At 37.1% G+C, this 20,237-nt stretch overlaps 1 protein-coding gene across 1 annotated transcript in view; it reads right to left on the reverse strand.

Annotated features, from left to right (window-relative positions):
• Positions 1-11,342: 11,342 nt before the first annotated feature.
• The window catches only part of lrrk1 (leucine-rich repeat kinase 1), a 108,780-nt gene continuing 99,885 nt past the window's right edge, over positions 11,343-20,237 (reverse strand). The window contains exon 34 of the mRNA XM_083558967.1: positions 11,343-13,860. Within this exon, the coding sequence (XP_083415093.1) occupies positions 13,683-13,860 (178 nt within the window). The 3' untranslated portion in view covers positions 11,343-13,682. The remainder of the gene's footprint in view (positions 13,861-20,237) is intronic.

Genomic DNA, 20,237 nt, shown 5'->3' on the forward strand with positions numbered 1-20,237 from the left:
CCCTTAAAAGCTAGGCTTCACTGGCCTGTGATGAGATAAATAAGCCAAAAAGAAGGCTTTCCTGAGTTACATTATTACCAATTAGTCTCACTGCTTAATGCAAAAGGAAGTAAAGATCAATCCTTGATGTATGTCATCCACACTCCTAAACAATCAAATTAAAATTGTTTAAAGAAATTACTACGATTTAAATCCCCTCTTTATTACTATAATGTTATCGAGACCATTATCTTGATTAACTGTTGTTTTTAAACTGGCTGACATGGACACATCCCAGCATGTCTTTGGCAAGTTTCTAAACCGGAACATTAGGTTATTACAAATATATAAAAATAATACACTAATAATTGTTTTTAAATAATAATAAATGTGAATCTTTAAACCTGTTCCAGCATGACAATGCCCCTGTTCACAGTACAAACTCATATGGGTTTTCTTTTGTTGGAGTGGAGGGTCTTGAGTGGCTTGGAGCTCTGACCTCAACATTATCAACCATTATTAATGAATTGGAAGGCTGACTGCACCCCAGGCCTCCTTACTCTACAATACCTGACTTTACTAACAGAAGAGCGGAGGTCATTATAACTACAAACTGGGACTAAATGTGCAATTTTCAAAAAGCACATATAAATCTCATTCTCAGATCTCCACAAACCATTGTCCATATAAGTGTATATCATGAGATAAGGATATTCACACACTACTAGCTGATTTCGAAATTGTGTGGGTTTGCCTTTATTTTCCTTAGAAATGGTATTCAGTTCAAAAGACATGTAGGAACCTTTGTCAGATCACATGAGTCATCGCTGTTATTCATCAGGTTGCTGTGGTAATTGTAATTACATACTTTTCTAGTTAAAATCTACATGCTTTCTTTAGAAATGCACGTGACAAGTACACAAAGCAAACAACTTTCAAATTGTAGCATGCAAGTCACTATAATTTTTCCTAATCCATGATGAAGATAACACTGAGCCAATGCACAGGAGGTGAAAAGCTACTCCTACTGCTGGGAAAACTCAATTCAATAAAAAGTATTGAGCAAAAGATTCACTAGCAATTATGTTATAAGCAATAACACATGTTCTCCTGTGTTTGTATGCATTCTTGATTTTGTTCCCTAAATAGTTTTTTTTTTTTTTAAAGTTGCATTTTAGAATTAGGTTAAATGAATTCAACTTTTCAATTTATGATCAAATTAATTACAATTTTAAGTTTAATTCCACAAATTGTTACCATATGGATATCTCTTTTAATTTTTAATAGGGTGTTTTGTTGGGTAAAAATATATAATAATGTTTCAGACAGATACAGTATAATAAATACATAATAAATATATGATTTCCTTATGCAGAGATAAAAATTATACAATTATATAACAATCAAATAACTTGTATCAGGTGGTAAGAAATGACAAAATGAACATGGGTAGATCTAATTTTAACTCACCTACTGTGTTAAATAGTGTGTCTGTACAGTACTGCTCGTCTACTAGTACACTATTCCCAAATATGGCCTGAAGTCTTAGAAGACAATATGTGTTTAGAAATAGAGCACTGTGCTGTGTATGTGGTTTCTAACACAATTTAACTTTAATATAATGTGTTCTTCTGCCAATGTTTTGAACATGTGTACGCAATTGTGGAAAACTGAAATATTTCCACACTGTCATAAGTTTGTTACAGAAAATATCTGGTTACAGGTTAAATCAAAATAGAGATGAGCATCATGACTGGGATCCATTACAACCCAATAGAAGTCAGGCAAGATTTAAAGGTACATGTATAACTGCTTGATTTTTCCCCAGAATTTCTTTATTTCTGCAAGTTACTTAAAACTGCTATAAAAATAAAACTTAAATTAAAATGAAAATTTTACTCTAATCTGAACAGGTTGTGGACATATAATCCACATACTGATGCATAAAGTCTTTGGTTTGCATGAAGGGTCTTGGTCTATTGAGCGGTTTTATCACCACCTAGGCTGCAGGAGAGACATTCTGGGTCACCGGGTCCTGTGTTACTGTTTGTTATTTTTTGTTATATCGCGTCTTGTTGGAAAGCAGTTGTTGAATGGAACAACAAGACTTGTTCTATTCAGTTGCCTGATCAGTAACAATATAGTTTCATAGAATTAGAAAATTATTAATTAAAATTACACTTTAAATTGTATTGCATGTTGATATTTGATTGAGCCTCTGTCATTTAATAGACATTGTGTTGCCCACAAAAAAATTATTTAACTTTGCTTTATAAACATGAATGGGAATCATTCAGATGTTAAACCCACTTTACTCTTAGGCTTTTAATATTGAAATTAATATACACTAACCTTCCAGTGGGGGAAATAATTATTTGATTCCTTGCTGATTTTGTGAGTAAACCCCCTTACAAAGAAATGAACAGTCGTTTATTTTTAAAAGAAAGAGACAGAATATTAAATAAAATAAAAAAACATAAATGTAAAACTTTAAACAAAAGTAAAAATTAATTAGTATATGTATTTCATGAATTTTCGAATTATCGTGCCAACAGTGGTCTCTTTCTCACCAAGCTTCTTGCTGATGGTCTTGTAGCCCATTCCAGCCTTGTGCAGGTCAATAATCTTGTCCTCGACACCCTTTGACGGCTCTTCGATCTTGCCCATGGTGGTAAAGAGGTTTAAATGGAAGAGGTTGATTCTGTTAAAAGGTGTCTTTTATACACATAATGAGTTGATATTACAGTTCGTTCTTAAAGGGACAGGATTCATTTGTGTCAAAATTCAAAATTCTTGCGTGTTGGTACGGGATCAAATATTTATTTCACTCGATCGAATACGAATAAATTTATAACCTTTTTTTTTACATTATTTGAATGGATTTTTTTAAATATTCTGTCTCTCTGTTAAAATAAACCTACCTAAAAAAATTCTAGCGGTGTAAAATGGTGAGCTGAGGTACGCTAACATAGATAAGTGTATGTCACTACTTCTGTTCAAGGCACTTGAGGTGGTTTGAAAATTTGGGTTGTTGCATGGTCTTATTGCGAAATTTGCACTTTATATGCCTTCGTGATAACATTGAAAGTGTCTAACAGGATGTATCAAGCTCATAGAAGGTTATTTCCATCTATTTCTGAAGACATTGAGTTGTTCGGGTATAACATTCTACTGGACAGGTTTAAATAACAAACAAGCAACTCTAAAGGCTACAGTCTGCACAATGATACGAAAGTGCTGAGCTAGCAGAGAAACTCTTCCTTGTGCATGATTAATTATGTGTATGGACTAACATGGAGAGTTCTCCTTAGGAACCATGAAGATGGCTGTAAGTGACAGTTATTAATGTGAACAGTGCTGTTAGAATGGCTTAGGGCTATAATTGCCACAAATACTTTATCACTCATATACGCTTCAGTGAGCAGGTGATAACCTCAACAGTGATAAGATAAGATAATGAATGGATATTTGGTATCTCCCAGATAAGGATGAGTCCCCTTTTGATTCTTGTTCCACTTAAGGTTTATTTCTCATATTTAATAAAGATGTTCATTACTTAATCTATAAGGACTAATTTACGAATAAAAGCATCTGTTGCATCATGTTCTGGTAAAAAGCTTTATAATATAAAGTTGGGCATTAGTAGTAATTAGTTTTATTAAGTGGGAAATTATTATTTATTGACTGGTTTACAGTCCATATATTCAATTTGGAAATCCACTAATATCACTAATTACCACTAATATCAAATAGAGTCAGTTGGTCGAATGTATGTAATAAATTAATGCTCACATTTAACCTTCATCTGGGTTTTTTCAGCCACTGGTTCTTTCGCTGGCTGTCAGATGAGGTGAAGGTGGATTTCAGGCAGATAATTTGTTTTTTTAATCTTTTAATTAACGAGCAGATGAAGCAGTATCTGCACATGGGCCAAACACGAAACACCCCGAAAAAAACTAGAGACTAGAGATATGTGCAACAGACCGAATGATGACAGGTCATTCACGCTTTTGTTGTGCATGTCTGTTTAATAATAATTTATTTAAAAAGGTCATAAAAGAAAGTACATTTATCTTCTTCTTACAGTTCCAGTATAGTGCAATCGGAGTTATCTGTAACATAATATAACAAAGATGTATTCACATCTCTCGCAGAAAATATGTTATATATCTATGGACAGATTCAAGACTAAGGCTGATTACTTGCTTTTTATTTGTACTCATTTAATCTTTTTTACGCTCCATGGGACACTGGGTAGAAATGTGATATGAACGCTTTTATGGAGCTCGCTCAGTCGATAGCTTCCAGTTTTTTGTTTTTGATTATAATTTTTGCCAATGGCCTGAAGGTAAGTAAGGGTCGGTTCAAGCCAAAATAACGAAACACATTTGTAGATGTTTGCTTGTGCAGCTTTATTCTTCAATAGTTTCTTTGTGTGTAAGTCCTTGTGAGAAACGGAGATGGAGATTAGCTCTGTTTACATGCACACAAAAGCACAAAAGTTCTTAGCTTGTCTTAGAGACCACCAATTGAAGATATTTACATGAGCTGTATTGATGTTTGCACACACTTCAGTAAAATGTGACTCGATTACAATGTGAATGGTTCTCTTTGAGATTCAAATATAAACACGGAAGTAAGTGAATACAAATACATTCGTTTTCATAAAGTTTTTTTTCTTTTTTTTTTTTTTTAAGAGAAAATTTGCCAGAAGGTTTTTTTATGCCATCAGTTTAAAAAATATGCATGAAGCTTCTAGGTCGTGTATGACATTCATTCATGTTTTCATCCTTGGTAAATGCCTGGTTATGGTCACAGTGGATTAAATTAGGTTAAATAATTATGCGCTGTAAAAGGAAAACACCAACTATTACAGCGAGCTCAAAAACTTAATCCTACAAAGGAGTTAAAAATCCATCACACTCGAGTAATGTAGCTGAGGTTGAGGAACTGTCCAAGCCAGAATTAACAAACCATTCTGACAGTCCTGGCTTTTCTACTTCCATTTTCAGTTTCTTAGAAAATTTGAAAAACACATGGGTAAGGTTTATTAAAAAAACAAAAAACAAAAAACAAAAAGTGTATTCAATTGAATACATAGCAGTCAGTTGAAGTCTATATAAAGATATACATTAAACAGATACTAGTTAAATATAGATACAGATAGTGGCATTGCAAACAAAGTGTTTGCCTTTGAGTTTTTCCAGAGCTGAACGGATGCTGTTCATGCCTTATTCTCTGGTGAAAATTACACGGAAAATTATTTCAGCTCGAAGTTAAGTAAGCAAGCAAGCAAGTAAAAAAAAAAAAATGCTAATCAACATTCAGTACAGGGATTTATATGTCATTTAGACATATTCAGACCATGTGAGATTTTATATACTGTCATATACATTATGAATACAGTATGACTACTATATGCAGTTATTGTGATGTAAAGGCTTGCATGTGTGTGAGTAAGTGGAGGTGTTCAGTCGGAGAGAAAAATAGAGTGTGTGTGTGTGTGTGTGTGTGTGTGTGTGGGTGTGTGTGTGTGTGTGTGTGTGTGTGTGAGAGAGAGAGATCCTGTGCGAGAAATTATACTTGGCTAGTGTGAAGCTTGAAACATGACGATACACAGAGAGGGACAAGTCTAGCTATGTTTTGCTCTGCTGTAAGGCACCACTGTGTCTTCGCTCCACAGATGGACATGAAGGACAATTTATACAAACAGAGCCAGCTGGATCAGACTGGACCAAAAGCTTTTTCTTTAAACTACAGTACTGTTTCCCAATCCTGTTCCGTCAGTGTGGGAGGGTGTCTTACATCACATATGTAAGACAATCTGGGAAAATATCTCTGTGGCTGAATTCTATCTAAACGCCAAAAATTTTGGCCAAAATGTTAGTTTTCTGCTTATAATGTAGACTAGTTTTAGTACTTAAAATAGACTGCAGCCAGTAGATTAAATGTTTGAAGGGAATTGTGGATAGAAAGGAAGTGGAATTGAAAAAACTAAAGTCTTTGAGGAAACCTGGCTTTAACCTTCATATGTGCTTTTTGAACATCTAATTGCAAATTTAGTTTCTATTTACTGCTATTATAACCTCCACTCTTTTGGAAAGATGTTCCACTAGATTTTGGATTGAGCTTGTGGAGATTTGTGCTCATTCAACCACAACAGTGTTAGTAAAGTCAGAAACTGATGTAGGGTGAGGAAACCTGGGGTGCAGTCAGAGTTCCAATTCATCCCAAAGGTGTTGAGGTCAGATCTCTAATTCTTCCACTCCAACACATGTAAACCATATCTTTATAAAGCTGACTTTGTGCACAGGTTCAACTGTCATGCTGGAACAGGTTTGGGTTTACTAGTTCTAGTGAAGGGAAAGTTTATTGGTACTGCATCAAAAGACATCCTGTACAATTTTGTGCCTCCAACTTTGTGGTAACCATTTGGTGAAGAGCCACATATGGCGGAAAAAGTCAGGTGCCTAATGTTTTTGCCATATAGTGTATATAAACTAAACAATTTAACAGCACTCTCAGACGAACTTTGAGCTGGTAGATATGAACAAGTGCAATTTTGACACTAATTGCTAAACTAAATCAGTTTGAGATGGTGTGTTACAGTGTTATATAATTCGAGAAATAGATATCTTTAGATCTATTTATGGAAAGGTTCGAGAGTGACATGCCACATACACTACCCTCTGCTCTGTATACATTTACACTTACAATTGCGGCTTTTAGCAGACACCCTTATCCAGAGCGACGTACAAATGTGCTTTGAGTCTCTAGCAATTAAGAAATCTACACTTGTACGCTAAATTACAAACTTAATATAAAAAAATTCTGCTTCAATTCTACAGAGCAAACTTGGAAAGTGTTAATTTGCTTCAGGAGGGGGTGGGTCTCCAATCGTCGCTTGAAGATAGCCAGGTACTCCACTGTACGGACATCTGGGGGAAGTTCATCCCACCATCTCGGTGCCAGAGCAGAGAATAGCCTTGAAGTATACTTACCTCTCATTCTAAGAGAAGGTAGTACCAGTCGAGCAGTGCTGGAGGATCACAGACAGCATGATGCAGTGTGAGACGTGATGAGGTCCCTGAGGTAAGATGATGCTGGTCCATTTTGGCCTTATAGGCAAGCATCAGTGTTTTGAATCTGATACGTGCAGCTACTGGAAGCCAGTGAAGGGAACGCAGCAGTGAGGTGGTGTGGGAGAACTTTGGCAGATTGACCACAAGTCATGCATCTGCGTTTTGGATCCCACCTCTAGGTTCCTAAAATCCCACTTCCTTGTCTTGCCTCCATGCAGACTGGTTTGTTGTACAGGGACACGCTTCTTGAAGGGTCTTCTCTATAACTTTGTGCCATATGGACTCCATTAGTGCCATCCTTCCTTCCTTATACACAGGCATCCTGTTTAACTCTCAGCACAGCTGCTGCAGCTTCAGTTCTACAACATAATAAATTGGCACAAAACATTGACTTTGTCTGTTGTTTGGGAATGTGATATTTGTTTAACATCCCAAAACACAAGAGCAACATGACCAGACTTTTCTCATTTATATATGTGGATACATGAAGGACTGAAAACCCATTATCAATGGCATTTTCTGTATCTTTTCAATCCTTAAACTGCATTGAATATTCAGCTAGAGGCTTAGACATGTAACTAAATAGAAGCCGTAATGCACTCATTTATCTTTTATACAAAGAAGGTCATATGGGCCTCTTCTTTAAGCCCTGGAGCTTAAAAATCGAGCATTTTTAATCACCCAAACCTGACAGTGTGTTAGGGTGAAGCCTTCAGTTAACTAAAATTCTGTTTGCTAAAATAGTCTACAATGGCTTTCCCAAGGGGCCTTTGAGCAGAGGTTTCTGACTCGGCTTACTTGTACAGTGAAAGAAGTAAACAGACTTATTTGGCAGTTATCTAATGCTTTCAAGAAAAAAATGAAAAGTAATAAAATAAAACTGAATACAGGGTGCCCCGAAATTATACATACATATGGGAAGTTAACTTCTCCCAAAATGCCTTCCAAATGTTTCATAGCTTCCTGCCACAAGAATTACTTTAATACAGGCTGTCACAAGTTTGGATGGGACCTGCATTTACAAGCACCACTAGGTGTGTTAGCATGAGTTCATAATGAGTGGAGGACATTGTGTGTGTTACAAAGAAATGGCAATCATGTAGAGGATATTTTGTAAATAAAGTAAAAACGTGTTGAGGGATGTGAAGATATGAACCCAATGCAGACTTGACTAGATATTAAAATGAGGTTTGGTTTCGGATACTAAACAAGCAGTGCCCGTTGGAAAAATAGAATGGCTTGCAGAGCTACTACAGTGATTGATGGATTGATGACCATAGATGTGATGGATTGTTTACTTCTATTCATTCAAAGAGGGAAGGAAATGTAGGCAGACTAATTACATGTTGTCCAATTAAAGTACAAATGACAGTTAAAAGGACAGATAACAGAACAAAACAGATCTAGTCTGAAAGAAACCCAGCATAAAAATGACTTTGCCCTACATTCTTATTATGCCATGAATAAGTCCTTGTGTCTGATAGTTTATTGAGACATTGATGGATTATATGTTTTAGATCTCAAATGAAATCTCATGACCAGCTGTCACTGTTTACATGCAATATAAAATTAATTGTTATTTACCGGTGAGTGAATAACACTGATTATCTCCTCATGCTAGTGGGCGGGATATATTAGACAGCAAGTGAACATTTTTTTCTCAAAGTTGATGTGATAGAAGCAAGAAAAATGGACAAGTGTAAAGATCTGAGTGATCTAAGTGGCTGTTCCCAGTCTGCAGTGGTCAGTATCTATCAAAAGTGGTCCAAGGAGGTTACAGTGGTGAACCGAGTGGTAAACAGGGTCATGAGCGGCCAATGTTCATTGATTCACGTGGGGAGCGAAGGCTGTACCATGTGGTCCGATCAAAAAGATGAGCTCCTGTAGCTCAAATTGATGAAGACATTAATGCTATTTATGCGCGACAGGTCAGGACTGTTTGGGCAGCAAATGGGGACCAACACAATATTAGGCAGGTGGTCATAATGTTATGCCTGATTGGTGTATACTAAAAACAATGTACACTGTACCAAAATCAAAATAAACCAATGTACTCAGAGTTGAGGTGCTACTCCAGACTGCCAAGACTACTAAATACTGTTAATGATATTTTTAAATATTTATATTTTAAACCACAATGTTCATCCATCCAGCGGTCCACTTTATCAACCCCTCTCTTGCTTTCCAGACATTCCCCCAATGATCAGGTTGACCAATGTTGTATCTGTTTTTGGATGAGCCTCGAGCTAAATCCTGAAAATTATATTTGACTAATTCATGTCATGCAAAACAAACAGGTGTTTCTTCACCACACAGAGGCACATTCACAGAGCTGTTTGAGGGCCACCATGTGCAGTGTTTAGCAACTTTTGGCATCTATTTCACAGGTTTGTGTTGTGAGGAATCATCAGCTCTTTCCTTGGAATTCGCTCTTTCACAGAATTGAATTGGCTGATCTGGTACAAGTTCATTTACTTAGAATGTTTGTGTACGTACGCATATCTCATGAGATCTGTATACTTCTGCACTATTTCTTTTTCCATGTAACTGAGCTTAAATAACAGGCACAAAAAGAAAAAACAGTGTGGGCTCATTTCAAATCAAATCAGAAAGAGGAGCATTGAGACACAACTTTAAATCATGTGGATTGAGCATGAGCTCTCTCTGTATGACCTCCTCTATAAGTGCAGTATTATCAGAAGTGTGTCATGGTGTTGAGGCATTCCTGACAGGTGTGTGTGTGTGTGTGTGTGTCTGTGTGTAAGTCTGTCATCAGATTTCCAGAATAATCACTCATGCTGTATCTGTGGAAGAAATGCCACTGCTTGTTTGTATAGCTTGTGAGACAGCTTGTGCGAATGTATGACAGTAATGAGGTTGTGTCTTTGTGTGTGTGTGTGTGTGTGTGTGTGTGTGTGTGTGTGTGTGTGTGTGTGTGTGTGTGTGTTTAAACAGGATGAAGGATGTCTGCAGTTCTTCTTATTAGATTGAAATCTCTTTGGTGTTAAAACAATAGGAGGCCATTGTTCATCTAACATGTTTAGTAATGTTGTAATTATTATGGATTATGCCTTTTATACTAATGCATTTGGTAGATACTTGACTCTGATTGGTCAGTAAATATTATATTTCTATAAGAGCAGCTCAGAAAGCAGTTCCGACTGCCTTCTTTATATTAAAGTGCTTGATCAAATACATCATTGTTTATTATACAACCCATACAATCCGCATACCAATGTTTTGTGTGTGTGTGTGTGTGTGTGTGTGTGTGTAACTGCTGTATAAGAGGTAAAGCTGTAACTATAAGCTTTTGACAAGGACCGCAAGCTTTTTCTTGGTAACCGTAACAAGTTGAATTTTTTTGCTTACCTTATTCACGCCAACAAATAAGAGAACATAGAGAAGTTGGTAAAAAAGGAAACTCTGTTTATAAATGTTATAACATTTTGCATAGAAGCGAATAAAGAAATTATGACTATATACTTACATTCTACAGCTCTCTCTGCCATTTCTTTCCCAGGTAAGTGATTCACCAGACCAGGCCATCTTCTTCTATTGCTCCATGATGCAGGTGTGATGCCCAGGTGACAAGTGTAGGTGCTTTCGGTGATTGATACGCAGCAGCCTGTGATGCTCTGTGTGTTCCATCACCTTTTTATCTGCCAGCATGAACTATTTTAGCAATTTGTGCTACAGTAGCTCGTCCATGGGAATAGATAGAAGGGCTAGCCTTACTGAGTCTTGTGCGCTCATGACAATGTTGACAATGTACCCACTGCAGTACCACAACACACCACAGGACCTGAGGTTTCGGAGACGCACTGACCACGTTAGCTGGCCATTACTATTTGGCTCGTGTCACTGTTGCTTATTGCCTTTCACTTGCTCATTTTTCTGCTTCTAACACATCAACTTCAAGAACTGATTGTTCACTTGCTGCCTAATAAATCTCAACTCTTTAGAGGTACCAGTGTAAGAAGATCATCTATATTATTGATTCACATTATTTATTTGCCAAATTGCTGCGGTATAAAATTAACTTTGGGGTGTGCTGCTATTGGAAAGAACTAATCTTTAGCATAACCCCACCTAGTCATTGATTATTCTCCTTTAACATTATGCCCTTTTGAGTTCCATTTCTTATATGCTTCAAGAAGGTTATACAAATCCTCACTACGCTACACACTGGAGTTTTGTTGTTTAATTATCTATGTAGATTCACACATTGTGCTATGCAAGCTAATGTCAATGAAGGTTAGACAAATGTCAACAATACAAGAATTCAACAAAAAACCTTTTATTTAAATTTACAATACAGCAACAATCTATTTACACATGCAGATTTATAGAACATAAATATCATACAATTACCTGCATACAAACTGCTACATATGTACAATATGAAAAGCAAACATGCTGGTATTTCTGCAAGTGTAAAAGTAAAATAATTCTTTATAATAGAATTTCTTCTATTTTCTAACCCAAATGTATGAAATAATTTAATTTAATATTCAGGTTCAACATTTGCTTTTTTTTTTTTTTTTTTTTTCAGTTTTGCACTGGAGCTCCAAGTCTAATATACACAAATTCAAAAAGGTTTTTGTGGAAACCTGATCATAAGATTTGTATGTGCTTTTTGAACATCCCTTTCCATATTTGTTCCTCATTTGCTGTTATAAGCCTCCACTCTTCTGGGAAGATGTTCCACTAGATTTTGAAATGTGATTGTGGAGATCTTTGCCACAAGAGTGTTAGTAATGTCAGGTACTGATGTATTTCATCCCAAAGGTGTCTAATAAGGCTGAGGTCTGAACTCTTTGGCAGACCAGTAAAGATCTGAACAGGTTTAAGTATCCTAGTTCAAGTGAAGGGAAAATTCAGTACCACATTAAAAGGTATTTTATACAACCGCATGCCAGATTTGTAACCGTTTGGGAAAGAAACACATATGGCTGGAAAAGTTAGATGTTCCAATAATTTTGTGCATATAGTGTAGCTATCTACAGTATTACCTAAAATATACAGAATGGCCAAAGCTTATATATTGTATAATTGTTTCAATAAAATTTAGTCATTGTTCAAATGCATATCTCACAAAGATGTTTAAAAATAGTTAATATTTACAGATTTTACAGATTATTTGAAATTTGACAAATGTTCAGCATTTTTCTGGTTGCCATGGTTTAAATTGTCCTTCTTTTGCCTTCTTAGAAGAAAAAGTAGCTGCAAGTCAATAAAAAAGTTGTAACTGGTCACCTTTATCCTTGAATGAAACATTTCTGTCCTAATGGGATTGGTCTCTTCCGAGACAACTTCAGCCTGATCCACAGACCTGAAAAGCTCACTGAGTACTTTAATGATGATGAAAATTATGTGAATTATATGCTATGGCCTTCACACTCACTTAATCTCAACCCGTCTGAATACCTGTGGGAGATTTTGGAGGGACGTGTTGGTGGACAGTGCTCACTATCTTCAAAACACCAACTGAAAGAATATCTTTTGGATGAATAGTGTCTGTCCCTCCAGTACACTTCCAGACACTTGTAGAAACACCCCAAAGCACAGTGTAACTGTCCTCATGACTCATAATGAGTCAAACCCTTACAAAAAAGACTTTGATATTTTAATTCATTTGTCACCGTCTTTATATTATGATCAACTTTCTAGTACAACCGCACCAGTACACTTTGGAAGGCTGAGTCTAAAGAGGTAAAATATACCAAGTACCAAATTTGCACCAAGGAAAATAAATGTTTCTGGTTGTCTAGGATGAAAGTTTGCACCGTGTCCCAAACTACGTCAACAAATCTATTCATATTAATTGAAAACTGCATGGGCTATGATGGATGCTGCATATATGTGAAAGGTAACTACAACAGCCTCATTGCTCCTGTGCAAAACTAAAACAAAATAAGCAAATGTCTTGGATGAACCATTACATTTCAGGTCCGAAAAAATTCTGAAATCATTTAGAAACCTGTGATTGGCTTCAATGTATAAAGAAGTTTCTCCGGGGAAGATGAGGTTAATACAGGGCTCCTTATTGCTGGTCATAATTTGAAATACAAATACTGACTTGGCCCCAAGTCAGATACACATCCAATACAGCTGAGCTGTTGTTACAGGAAGTCTGTGTGCGCTAGTCTCAAATTTCTTGGTTGCTGATTAATTTGCTGTGCTACACACACACACACACACACACACACACACACACACACACACACACACACACACACACCTAGTATTGTCCTTTACCGAGTTAATGTACCTTCCCTTTCATAAACATAGCACTTATGTCACTTCTCCTTACTCATGCCTCTGATTTAGCCAATATAATAATGTGTGTGTATGGAGATACAGTCCAAAATGTATAGACATGTGTAAGCCCATATGGCAATGATGTATGAGGTGTCTGTCTGTGTAATGAAGTCTCTGAATCCAGCTGCCCAGTATATACGCTCAATCCATGGCTTGTGTAAGTGTAGAGTATCTAGTATGCAGGTCAGCTCATTCCCCATAGTTGAGTCCTGTTAGCTCCACATGTGTGTATTCCCTAAAGTCACCTTTTAACCACACAGTGCTGCGATTCTGCTCTGCAACACACGCGCTCACACACAGCTACCTTCTTTTCTTTATGTTGGTCTCCAAACGGCCAAGCTCCTCATAGGACTGGTAGAAGAGCTCGAGCTCGCGGCCTCCCCAGCCCCTCCAGACAGCCAGGCACCAGGCCATGTTTTCGTTACGAAAGCCGCATACAACAGTGTCCTTTGCAACCAGCGCAGCTTCCAATAGGACCCTGAGTGAAAAGGGGGGGAGGGGGTGAAGAAAATGAGAGAGTAAGAGAGGGAAAGAGACAGAAACTAAAGTGTGAGATGTGTGTAAATGGTCTTGAAACTCTTGAAATAAATATTGTTGACTCTTCCTAGAAACACAAGTTGCTCTTTTCTGGGAAGCTGTTGAAAAGCTGAGATGAACTGCCCTACACCTGGAGATCATCCCCCCTATGGAGTTAGCCCTCAACCATAATCGAACACATGTGATTCAGCTAATCAGGGCCCTCTGAAGCATCAAACTATTGCATGCAGGTGGGTGAATTAGGGCTTCGGTTGGTCTAGATTGGCTGGTCCTGTAACAAAGGGCACTGTAAACTGGCTGCTATGACGTTGGCTTTTTTGGTGCACGGCTGCACTCCATTTGAAAGTGATCATGACTTTGCCCTACTTCCTGTATTGTGATCAACCCATCTGAATCCGTTAATGGAGTCTAGCGTTTCCCCCAGCTGTGTGAAATCACATTTGCCTCTGGACTTTCCCACTGCTGTGTACAATTTACTATTATTAAATGCACCACGAGTATGATTTGCACTTAATTGGTTTCTGCTGCCATAGTTTCACACCGCTGACAATTTCCACCTTCAATAATCACCACTGAGAAGCAAACGTGTCCAACACTACATTCACATTGCAGTGAAGCAAAAAGATTCCTTTGTGAACCTTTGCCGGTTTTTGGGATGTGTCGCAAAAAATCCAAGATAGTTTAGCACGTCGCTGAGGCGTAAGCTACAACATACTAGCTGTACCATATACACTTTTTTGTTCATGCTTTTGAAATTGCAGAAAAGTCCAGATATTTTATTCAATTAAATGTTCATACACATTTCTAACCAATTTATCTTCCTATTCAGAGTTTTTTAAAGTAAAGTTAAGTTTAATTTAATGTAATTATTTCCTGCATTTTCCTCTTCTGGGTAAAAAGTGCCTTTCTAAATAACTGTGTTTGTAGGTGTGATGAATGATGAGACCCACTGATCGTATTTTACAGCTTCAGGGTTTGATCCTGAGATCACATTATGGTCTAAAACTTCACCTGCTTTATACCACTTTTGAGCATCTCGAAGCATCCTTTCAAAGTTCTCTGCATTAGTTTTCTGCAGATTATTATGATTATTTTAGGAATTTGGAAATAAATACAGGGCTATTCAAAAAGAATGAACCGATATCATGATGCATTGCCTCAATTCTCAAGCATCGTCATGGAACGAGTCAGTGACCATTTGAAAGAGAATTTTTCTAAGTTGATTGTGAGTATAATACTTGTGATTTGGCTGGAGTTTTATATTACTTGTCCTTAATAAAATAAGAATTGAAACCGTAATGAATTCAGTTCATTCTTTTTAAATAACCCTGTATTGCTATTATTTTCAGTCATATTTATTACACATTTATTTTATTTAACACTTTGCTGCCTCACATCTCCAGGTCTCAGGTTCAAGCCAGAACTCAGGTTACCAACTGTATCGGGTTTTGCATATTATTCCTTGTGTGTGCTTGGATTTCCTCCAGGATCTCTGGTCTGTTCCCAACTCCCACAAGCATGCAGTAGGCAGTTAATTACCCCTAGGTGCACTAACATGCACTAAATTGCACCTGGGTGTGAATATCTTGTGAATAGCACCCCATTTAGGGTGAATTTTCCCAGTATGTGTTGCCAGGATAGACGCCAGATCAACTGCAAACCTGACCAGGCTAAAAAAAAACTAAAGATGATGAATAAACGAATGAATGATTGATCATGCCAAATAAACCACAAAATAAATCAATAGTTGTGTTCGTGTTTATTGGTGCCACTGGGAATTAAATGGCTCTTCCTTTTCACTTACCAGCTGTTTATGGTGCAAAGAATGAAAAAGTAATAAAAGAACTAATGCCTGTGATTTAGTGCATCTTTACATCAAATTGAATTTTCAATATAAAAGAAAAAATGTAAAATCTACCAGGCACATATTTCTGCTCCCAGAATCTGCCACTGAATTGTATCTACATAAAATAAAACCAGTAACTGCAAACTTTTGCTAAATATTTTAATATCAGCATGGACTAAGCTCTTGAAAGTCTTGTATTTAAATGCTTAAGCTGATTCTGCATCTTTCCCATGAGGAGAGAAAGTCATGTTTAATTAATATATTAAAATATCTTTTATTATTTCTATAGCTAAGAAATAATCCTAAACAGGCTTTCCTGTGGGTTGAGAAATAATGAGTTCCATTTGCTGAATCTCATCAGTCAGGCCTTTAGGGAGCCGTGGCTTCCTGATATGAGCTATTCAATGGAGTGTATAATGTGGGATTAAGCTCTTTTCTGCTGGCTTGGTTCTTCACTGATTGACCTGAACTTATACTGGATCACAGAATGCCTGCTTTATAACACTCAAAAAAAGCATGATGTGCTGACAGAAATCAAACATCTTAAAATGATGTACACACTACTGACAGTATGAGTGTGTGTGTGTGTGTGTGTGTGTGTGTGTGTGTGTGTGTGTGTGTGTGTGTGTGTGTGTGTGTGGGGTTGAGCAATGCCTTTAAATGATTCAAAAGGATTCAGCAGAGGAGACATGCCCGTATGTCCACCCTCCCTTATAACTCATCTTTGACAAAGTACATCAAAGTGTGCCGTTCTTTGAAAGAAATTCGACAACGGAGTGATAAATCACCCAGATCTGCCTTTGTGTTAGCATTAATCCTAGCTCGTTCTCCAGCAAACGTTTTAAAGTGTATAAGAACGGTGAGCTAATACACGTAATTACACGTGGGCCGTAACACGACTTTACTAACAGCTGTGGAAGATCACACCCTTGCTTGTCATTTCTTGTCCTGATTATGTATTTAACTAATCCCCTAAATGTCACCGAATATTTTTTACGGTGTGAGAACTGGTGCTGTTTGGGATTAAGAAGTAGCACTCCTGCGAAGCACAGAATGAATGAACTAAAACTCTGCCAACTGCAAAACTGAAGAGAGTGATATTCACTGGCTCTGACACTGGCAACATATCAGTGGAAAAGCACCTTGATGTGGCTGCCTTGTGTCCTTTCAGCACTTTATCTGGTGAAAAACCACCTCCCTATTCACTATTCTACACGATCTAAGGTGACCTGTGTGTTTGAACAGCAGGCAGTTACTCCCACAGACCTTTCACTTGTGTTCATTGATGCAAAAGAAAGAAATGACCTTGCAGTCATACTTATGTTCTAGAAAGACAGAGGACATGACAGTCAGGTTTCTGGCTGACCCAACTGATTGGAACTAATATGACTATGTTGTATGGTGCAAAATGCTTATCTTATGGGACAACTAAAAATAATTGCTCTAACTGTCCTGTTTTAGTGAGCCTGTGCCCATGGTAATCTTAGATTCCTGTTCTTAACTAAGAGAGATTCCTGTTCTAACTTCTAAGAGTTGTTAGAAGTCATACCCAGTCTGGCTGCCCAGTCTGGCCATTACTTACTGGATATTCATTTTCTTTGTTTCAGAAATAATCAGAGCAGCAATTTTTAACCTATTCAAATGTTGGTAGAAATGAGGCAGAACATGAACTAAAGCTGAATGGAGAGGGTATGCATCAAGAAAACTAGTTTAAGTTTTCTGCCAGTTTTTAATGTAAATGTACCCTAAATGTTATTCAGGCATGTAGATCACTAGTCTACACCTGTCATCATTGCTGACATTTTAAAATATGTCTCTCTATAAGAAAATATGATAAGTTGGTCGTTTCCAGCAAGAAAGATTGAAGTATCTTCAATTTGCACCTTTAAACCATCTGCCAATCATTCTGAATAAAAGCATGCACTCATGAACAAGTGCTCATGATGTGTGTGACTAAGTTGGATTGCTTTATAGAGATTTTAATTACTTGCAGCAAAAATCCTTGATGTGGCATTGCCCTTCAAATCTAATAAATAAAAAAAAAAAACTTGCTAAACTCTACCAGGTTGGTAGCAAAGGTGCTTTCTTTTATAAAGTACACTATATAATTCAAAAGTATGTGGACATCTGACCATCACACCCATAAGTGGCTGCCTAGACTGTCTTTATATGCTCTAAGATTCCGTTTTATTAGAACTAAAAGGCCGAGTCCAAACCTGTATCAGCATGACAATGTGCACAAATTTAGGTGCATGAAGCTATGATTTGCCAATCTGGACAAGTTCTGACCTCAGCCCTATTAAACATCTTGGATCAATCGATTGGAACGCTGACCGTGTGCCAGGCCTTCTCATCTGCCATCAATACCTGACTTGACAATGTTCTTCTGGCTGAATGAGCACAAATGCCCAACAGCCACATTCCAATATATAGTGTAAACCCTTCCCAGAAGAATATAAGCTTTTACAGTAGCATAAGAAGGAGGTTGGTGTTTTAAAAAAGGATATTATGTAATACATAGCTGACCACATACTTTTGTCCATATAGTGTTTAAAAAAGTGCACTATATGCACTTAAAAAAAATCCATACTTAAAAAACAACTGAAATATTTAAAAGGTACCACCCTGGCAACAAGGAGAAAGAAGGTTTTGTATCCTTTCTCAGAGTGTATTGGCTTTCTGTATGGTATCATTCAGCCATAGCAGACAAGCCTTGGTTCTTTAATGCATCTAGCTAGTCAAAGCAAACAAGCTAGCACCCATCCAATGTAAACCAAATGTGTAAAGAAAGGAACTGCTACACAGTGTCAGAGATGCAACAGTTGGAGTGCAAAGCCACAGAGCTCATACTGAGACACCACAGCGCAGGAAAGCTTACCAAGTTGTTTAGGCTGCCTGTTTAGGAGCCACCCAGACAATATACTAGTCAGGTGAATTTTATGCTGACTAGCATAAGAGGACACAGGGTAACTCTTTTAGAGCCAAAATGTAACACAGAATCCAATAGAGAAAGTGTTTTTTTTTTCTTTTTCTTTTTAAAATGAAATGGTAAAGACAGTCTGTTGTATTTACCCTTCCTTTTTACAGTTTACCTGACTGGAAAGATTTATGGTCGTTGTGAAGAGTCAGACTCTGCATGTTTTCAGAGCATTGGGAGGGGTTCAGCTCAAAGACATGATTAAAAAACACGGAATTGTTCACGCTTTTTGGGACAGCTGGCTAGACTTTGCACCTGGCAGGACTCCAATTTGACAGGGCAGAGGTGAGAGTGATGTCGTCTAGACAAGTACAAGCTCTCATCATGAGTTCCATCTGGATCCAGTCCAAATTCAGTATTGAAAGACTGTCTGAACACCTGACTGGAAGAGCCATAACAATTCTACTTCATCAAGTGTCCATGGTAAATGTATATGCTGGATGAAAAATTGGTGTTTAACGCTTACACTCAGGTCTGGTCTATCTGGGTAAAGCTATGATGGATATAAAAAAAAAAAAGTCTTCTGAGTTTTTAAAACTACAGATCCTAATGTTTCTGGATGTCATCTGAAGTGAGCAAGCATTTATTACTTAAGGGACCAGTGAAAATGTCATTACTCCATTCTACATGTGTGTATATTGAGACTGAAGTCTTTAAAAATGTGTATAAACTCAGTACTGAACATGTGGGTGTCCTTTGGTCTTGCTTTTTTTGCTGGACAAAAATTCCTGTGTGACCTGGCGACATGTCTGCTCTGATCCAGCTGTGTATGTGGTTATGTGTGTGGCCTTTCTACCCTTGTTTCTTTAATACATTTTTATCTTCTCTCTCTCTCTTGCCAAATGTTAAAGCTTTTAGAGACACAGTATAATTATAACAGTCCTGTGAGCCATAACAGCCTGATGAATATCAGAATGTGTTATTGAAACTGAGTTGCCAAATTAATGTTCACATTCTTTCTCTATCTTTTGTGCTTTTGTATTTGTTAAGACTATGAGCTTAGCAGTGTATAACAAGAGTGCACATATTAAACCATGATGAGAGAAGCCCACAGCATTGCTGAATTGCCTGTAGTTTGGCTCTTTACAATTTTTGGGCATTTCTGGGAGTATTTTATGTGATCATATCCTCTCACAGTGCTGTAATTATGGACAGCCTTTTCCTATTTATATGGGCCTTTACATTTATTTTTTGAAATAAAGCATGCAAACATTAAATGTACATAATCATTCCCTTAACCCAAATAATTGTTTAAAGATGTTTGCTTCTTTAGTTGTAATGGAGGTACTCCAATTATCAAATAAATAGTTTTCATTACCTGTAATTACTAAGGGTGGCACAGACTAATCAACCAATAAGGTAAGATCAGTCATGACAGGTGCTGTGAAAAATAATTATATGGGTTGTGTACCACTAACCAACCCAGCTGGTTGAACAACGAAATTTTCAGAAACCTTATTCGGACATTTGGAAAAGAAACTAAAATTTCATTTGT

The sequence above is a fragment of the Silurus aristotelis genome (genome assembly GCF_946808225.1).
Source record: "Silurus aristotelis genome assembly, chromosome: 13".
Classification (NCBI taxonomy): domain Eukaryota; kingdom Metazoa; phylum Chordata; class Actinopteri; order Siluriformes; family Siluridae; genus Silurus; species Silurus aristotelis.